Below are 7,548 nucleotides of genomic sequence, written 5' to 3' on the forward strand. Positions count from 1 at the left end.
ATCTTTTATGGAATCACTACTGAAATTAAATTACAATCAAATCATCACATCAAAATATACCCTTATCACCTAACCACTGTCAATGTCAGCTCGAGTTGATTTGTGCTCCTTTAAAACTGATAATACAAAATTAAACAAAAATAGGACAGACAACGAAAACGGGTAAGAAAAAAAAAACATATTATACAAGTTTTTGGGGAAAATAAATTACTGTTTTGGAATAGTTAATATGTATCCCGAATAAAATATTAAAACAACTCATTTTGATGAAAAATATAAAGTAAATAATTCAGATCAGTATCTGATCTAATGAATCTATATTGCCGGCTTTACAGTCTTGTTTATTAAAACCTACCAAAGAATACTGCGTGGAAATGGCAGCATTATCATGGTTACGTCCACAGCACCCATACAGTCACACTTGGCAACGGCTGTTCGCAGAGGACAATGTCAAATAAGTGCAGGAGTAGAAGAGTAAGTCTTTTCAAATGTCTTTCTTTCGCTCTTAATCCCTTAAAAGTTTCAGTTCGTTAAAGAAAAAGAGCGGTTTGAAAAGGATCTTGACGTGAAATGTGGTTGTGGTATGTGTTTATGTTAGGGTAGCTCTTGTCTTCTGGATAGCTGGGCCTGAGTTATCCCACCCATTTATTCTGAAGAAAAGCAAAGGCGATTCCTGCAAAAAGGTTGATCGGAAGCTTCATAGATGCTACTCTTCTTCGCTCTGTTGATGATCCATGTTTCCTCTTTGTTTCGAGCTTGAGTTTAAAGTCCCATTTCTTAAATATACAATTGACTACCTCCCTTGTTTTCGTAAATGACAATAGGGTGAACGGAGGGGTACATCTTTTGGTCATTTTAAAATGCTTGTTTCTCTCCTTGGTGATGTCAATGCGCCAAAATTACCTGATGGAACGAACTTGTAGTTGTCACCCTCTGGTCGCTCGGTTCACTCGGCCCAGTTAAACTTGCATCTTTTAAGTAATCTACTAAAAATTGTCCCTGAAAAAAAAGAGCAAACAGAACCTTTTAGGTTAAGACATTTGGGGCCTGGAAGAAAGTTAGCGGTGCGTTTTGGGGTTGGGTTGGGAAGAAGGATTTTTTTTCTCTGGAGAAAAATATACAACACATCTGCAGTCTTATTCACATTTCCATCACAATCACAGTATCAAAAATCGTTTGCTATCTTGAAGATAGTCTGTGTTTTAGCAGATTATTTTATATATAAAATATTTTTTTCTTGTTCTATGTTTCACTGAACATTCTTTTGCAGTCCATGGAAGGGGGCGGTGTATCTGCACTCACGTTGCCGACTTGAGAGTACACATCCTCCGGCGTCTGTGGCACTCCTGGCGGCGTCATCCGTTTTTCTTTCTGCCTCCGATTGCAAAACCATACGCGCACCACTTCTTTCTCCAGCTGCAGGTTGTCCGCCAGTGCTGTGATTTCTTGAGCCGAAGGTTTGGGGCATTTTAAGAAGTGGCTTTCCAAAGCCCCTTTGACGCTGACTTCGATAGATGTGCGCTTCTTGCGTTTTCGTCCCTGCGCCGCTATCTTATCAATGCTGGTGGGACTCCCGGTGGTCGAGTCGGCCTCCTCCAGCCATTTGTTTAACAATGGCTTGAGTTTGCACATGTTCTTGAAGCTGAGTTGGAGAGCTTCAAACCTACAGATTGTGGTCTGAGAAAAGACGTTCCCGTATAGAGTACCCAACGCTAAACCAACGTCAGCTTGCGTGAAGCCTAATTTGATCCGGCGTTGTTTGAACTGCTTTGCGAAGTGTTCCAAATCGTCCGAAGTCGGTGTGTCCTCATCTGAGTGCTGATCGTGACTACTGATGCTGTGATGCTGCTGCTGCTGCTGCTGCTGCTGCTGATGGTGCTGGTGCTGGTGGTGGTGGTGATGATGGTGGTGATTGCCATGATCAAGATCCGGAGTTTCCCCTCGAACTAAACCAGGGTGGACCAAGCTTTGGCTCCCAGGTTGACTAAGCATTCCGTTCACTGTGAAGCCACCGGACTGCGAGTATAGGAGCGACTGCTGCTGCTGTTGTCCCCCGGATAACGAGTTGATGTGTGCTGCTGTTGTGCTGCCCCAAGCCCCACCGTGAGTCTGATGCGGACCAAGATGTGGAGGCCTGTGGTGCAGCGCGTTGCCCGTGTGTAGATCGTCTCTGCCAGAGTTGTTTTTCACATCCTGTTGTTGAGGACTGCCCGTCATAGACGACCATGGTGACCCAGCTTCAGCGGCTGCAACCGCGGCTGCAGCGGCCGCAGCAGCGGCATGAGGCAGCGATGTCACCCACTGATGGGCATGGCTCAGCATATGTCCCCCGTTGCTCGCTGCCATCGCACCCTGCATGAAGTCACTTTGTACCATCTTCACTGTCGAATCTCCTCTGTAGCCACCAGACACCGATGTAACGGCGGCACTGCCTGGTTGCATGCCACCACCGCCGGATTCGGAATGCACAATTGAGCCAGACGATAAAATACTGCTGGAAAGGTAGGGATTGGAAGCCGCCGTGGCCATTCCGTTAACCCTTATGAATATGTTTGATGAATACCCCCTCCCTCTCTCAAAAACTTTTTTAAAGCGGGCAAATTGTGGCTCATGAATTATTCAAACTGAAAAAGTCCAAGTTATGTTTTCACGTATTCATGTACTTGCTTAATCAAAGCCCACAAGAAACTGTGAAGAGTAGAAAGGTTATAAAAATCCGCATACAATTCTTGAGCGAATACATAGATTTCAGATGTCTGAATAAATATAAATCCAGCTTATTCAGTCTTTTTCAAGCCCTTTGATGTCATCTGAAGTCCTTAGGTGTTGTCTGGCTTTTGTAAGTAAAAAAAGTTGAAGAGCAAAAAACTTTCCCCCCAAACTTCTAGTGGTCAACGATATTTAGCAATGCCTTGAAAATCGTAAAGTCCAAACGTATGCTCCGTCTGCGTGAGTGGAAAAAATACAGATTCCTTAGTTGTATTGTAAAATAGCCACTGAGATTTCGTCCTTCGCGCTTTTATTCTTTTCTTTGTGTTTCTTTTTAGTGCAGTAGAGTCTCTCTCTTTGTTCTGTTTTGATGTGTATAAACCTGCCAAACCGCTCCAGTTGAAGTACAATCCAGTATTACAGTGCGCACCAATGATCGCGACTCTCTCATTCGCTTGCTCTCTCCCTCTCTCTCTCTCTCTCTCTCTTGCTCTTGCTCTTTCTCTCTCTCTCTCTGACAGCTCCGTCCCTCCCTCAGAGCTCGAGGACACACGAATGTTTACCCTGTGCCAAGCGTGCGCACATCGTCCACGTCTTTCCCACAAATACGAGGAAGTGGAGTACAAGGCTGTCTTTGATTGGACAGCTTGGGTAAGATTGACATGTCTGGAGAGCCTCGCTTCAGGCATGTATCCTCCTTCCGGCCCTTACAATTGGATAATTTTTAATTCAGTGTTAATAAAATAGAACAATAAATTGGCTAAATATATCCATCGTACCAATAAGCAAACGGCATAACTCAAGAAATGTTTAAGTGTCGCTGCTAGTTTGTTTACGGCACGACGTGAGATATACATTTGCACAAACAATATCGCAAGAATTATTTCGGTTTTGCATATAAGCCGAACATGTTCTATATGGAACATCTCAGTGTAAGCATAGTAAAAAGAGAATTCCATTAATTAATACATTTCAATGGCACTCTCGTAGCTTCATGTAGGCAAATATGCTAGCCTATTTACTGAATTTCACAATGAAAATGTTTCCATGGCATAAGATTGCCTATTGGTTTAACTATTACGCTATTGTATCACTGTTTGCACTGCTGTTAAGATTCCAACAACTGTAAGCACATTATATTTCAACCTTTGCTTGTGTTGGCTTGTCAGGAGTTAATAATGTTAGTGGGATACTTCCAAGCGGCAAGACGATGCATTGGAAACCCCACAGCGGCAGGGTAAATGAGTAGGTCGAAATTAAACCGGGGGCGAATGAACTAGTCCCTTTAAGATTGGCAAATGGGCATGCCATCCAATTCCAAACGGACAACCGGTCACCAAATAATATAGGTGCAAACGAGACGAACGCACTTAGCAGAATCACTACCACACATGGATTCACCCCTCAAGTATAAATACATGTAGAGGCTTCGGACAGACCTCGTATCTTGACATGGACCACACTAGTAAGCCACAGAGGGAACTCTGAATTGTATGTCCCACGTTGTGCCAAACTGTTACTGTTGCTATAACCTGAAACGGGACCACCATTTAGACTGTAAGCATCAATCTAAAAAAAAAAAAAAAAAACAGCAACCAAACCACCAGCCTTATAGCCTTTATTCGTTGGACACTTAGGCCCTTTTACAAGTGTTCACAGCATAGTGAAATGCATATGGTTACTGTCTATTCTCAAATTTATTTGGATTATAAAAATAGGAGACTCTCGTGGATTTTTTTGCATCGAGTTTACTACAGGGCCATGGACCCATCCATTCTTAAGTGCGATGTGCGTCAACAAACCAAACTAAACTAAACAAAACAACTTTGTAAGACTGTTCTGTAGAAACGTGGACGCAGTAAGACTGCCTATAATCTGACGGGATACATACGCTAAAACATCACCAAGTCGTAGCAATTTCAAATGTTCTCAATTTCAAGTTGTGCAGTTCAAAGTAATTTTCTGTCTCTGGAAAGGGTTACATTTATGATTTATTTGTTTATGTAACAAGGTCCCCATGTCTCCTGCTGGGGAGTTCATTTGCTTTCCATGCAAAAAAGAGAGGGAAAAAATCCCCAAGTATAACAAGAGAGGAACAGTTAGTGCTGATTTTCATTTGCATAAATTTTCATATATTTTAGTGAAAATAATAGCGGAGCCGGGGAGAGCTCCGCTCAGTTGAGAGTGGGGAAAGAAAATCTTAGGAAGGACCATTTCCTTAGAAGAGAGAGTACAGGATGGGGCAGCAGAAGAAACAGGGCTTTCGGTCCAACAGGGATCAGGGATATTTAAAGGTAAGAAAGGTTACCATCTCTTTCTCTCTATTTCTCTCTCTCTCTCGCTCTCTCCCTGTCTCTCTCTCTCTCTCTCTCTCTCTCTCTCTCTCTCTGTCTTTCTAATACGTTTAACCAAATGTATGTACGTATGTATGTATGGATGTATGTGTATATATATATATACACATGCAAAAAAAAAATATATATATATATAAGTGTGTGTGTGTGTGTTTAAAAATAGGAATGCAAAAGGGTGCCTTTTACCCTTAGTGTCTTTAGTTGTATAAATACAGCACAGACGGTTAAGCAGGGCTGTTTTGTTGCGAATGTCCACTGGAGAAAGTATAATCAATCAAATTTAAGCAGGAGACTCTCAGCTGAATTCTCTGGAGAAGTCGCGTAGAAATGGAGGTCGTTTACATAATATCGATCCCTTGCTACTGTGCCCAAGTTTGATGAAACTTTGCTGCAACACTGTCTTAAAGCCAAGTTAAATGATGACGCTTCTAAAATTGCTAGAGTTCTGTTGAAGCATACAGTGTTGGGTAGGGTACATTAAATCTCTATCGACAGAGTCTTACCTTAATGTTATCATTAAACAAATATTCTGCAAAGGACAATACACAATATACAGATTTTTGGAGATTTTACGCATCAAGTTGACTGTAGTCCACCGATTAAACCTACGCCATTAATACTAATAATTACAGTTAATAATGCAACAAAGTGATTGTAAGTTGTTTGCAACACAGCTCAATACATTTTTGGTAGTAAATTGATTGTACGCGATTCACTCTCTGTAGACCGCCGGGAATACGGAGCTTTCCACGTTTTCTCACGGACCAGCTTTCTGTGTCCTGTGAGTCCAAGATGCCATCTCGCGCAGCCTTACTAAGAGCGTTTGTTGAATTGATGGGGAAGCATTTCTTAAGCCCGCGTTGTGGTTGTCATGGTGAGGTGAATAAAAGAGGGAACACTAGTCGCATTAAGCTATATGTTTGTGCACTGGAGTCGAGATGAAAGAACACTGAAGCCAAGATGATCCAACAGAGAGCCAAACTGAACGCCAAAACTCGCCAACTCGTCAAAAGTTATAACACAGCTAACATGGTTGATTGCTTTGGAACGTGTAAATCATTCGTCGTCTGCTCCAAGAATCTCGTGGCAAAATCCAAGATTAGGAAATTGCTGACAATGTGAAGAATAGGCTACTTTTTACCAGCAGGTGTCGCGCTTACTTACGATGCCAGTAGACAACGGTGAGTAAATGTATTACTGTGACAAAACTATAACACATGTTAAAATACCACACGCAGTAAAAGTGGGTTAATAATGAGGGGGAGAAAATCGTTACACGTCATGGTAAAACGCTATCTGAAATGTAAAATTGTTGTTCTCGTTTTAAATTCTTGTCGATGGCCTATCCTAATACGTTCAAACATAACCCTGTTAAAAATGAAGCTGAAACATTGAAGTTCCTGTGACATAATTGATAAATTAGATCATGACAGTTTGGGCTATGGGTATGGGAGTTGCACTTTAACTAGACATATTTCAGTAGCCTATGTTAAGGTAAAATTATTTAAAAAAAAAGCTAAATGCTTAAACTTATGCCTAACCTTAATTTACCATCCCAAAAAGACTTCTCAAATTATCTTAAATGTACGCATTTAACTAGATTTGACTTTTAGTTGATGACAGCCTCTCGTTGACTGCAACATCTAGCAGAATATGACGTTTGTTTAAACGCAGTTTTACACTAACACCCCTCCGAGTGATATTAAAACAACTCGGGGTTGGGAAAAGGACAAAATCCACAGATGTCCTTTCTTTATTGACCTCCAGTAATCTTAATCCTCTGACCTCTTGCGTCTGTCATACAGGTTGTGTGAGAGTGAGTTTGTATACTACAGTTTACAAGCATAGAATAGTACCTACAACATTATAGTATACAGTATATGCAGAAATGGTTTTATGGAGATATGTAGTTCTTTTTCAGTCCTGGTTTTATGACGACTACATGGGTGCACTACAAGTGAACATCATGTTCATGAAAAAATTATACCATTGTGATTAGATATGCTCAATTAAATCTACAGCTATTTTACGCTGGTTCAATTGAAAAAACATTTTATGTTGTTGTGGCTTGTCATTCTGCCACACTGTCTACTATCTACAATATTCAAAGTATATGCATATCATTACCAACGTTTATTCACCAGAATGATTTGTAAAAGACAGGCCAGTACAATGTTAAAACATAGTCCTTAAAAACTGTAAACCTTATTGTAGACTGGCATTTCAAATCTAAAGATACCAGCATGGTTACAGCAATAGGCCTATGGTGAAACCAGCGCAAAATGTCATGGTTGTTATGTATTGGAATAATGTAATGATTATATATTTACATCTAAATATAGCATGTAGACTTATTTGACTATTATAGAATCTGCTTTAAAATGATTTGGGTAAATGAAAATTTGAATCTGAAAGCTAGATTCAATATGTGCGTAATCTCATTTACCAGTCCTCAGACCAGCTACTTCTACAAGGCCAAGTGTAT

General features: G+C 40.8%; 1 protein-coding gene across 2 annotated transcripts; it reads right to left on the minus strand.

The window, feature by feature from the left end:
* Window positions 1–885: 885 nt before the first annotated feature.
* pou3f3b (POU class 3 homeobox 3b) lies at window positions 886–2,547 on the minus strand (the record flags this gene model as incomplete). Of its 2 annotated transcripts, none has more annotated exons than XM_080835761.1 (2): window positions 886–999; window positions 1,312–2,547. In XM_080835761.1, the coding sequence occupies 2 exons, from the start codon at window positions 2,527–2,529 to the stop codon at window positions 886–888; spliced, it is 1,332 nt and encodes a 443-aa protein (XP_080691887.1). The 2 variants fall into 2 exon arrangements, with proteins under 2 accessions (XP_080691887.1, XP_080691886.1); XM_080835760.1 differs by having other exon boundaries at window positions 1,303–2,529.
* Between the last annotated feature and the right edge of the window lie 5,001 nt (window positions 2,548–7,548).

Source organism: Sprattus sprattus (genome assembly GCF_963457725.1).
Source record: "Sprattus sprattus genome assembly, chromosome: 3".
NCBI lineage: Eukaryota > Metazoa > Chordata > Actinopteri > Clupeiformes > Clupeidae > Sprattus > Sprattus sprattus.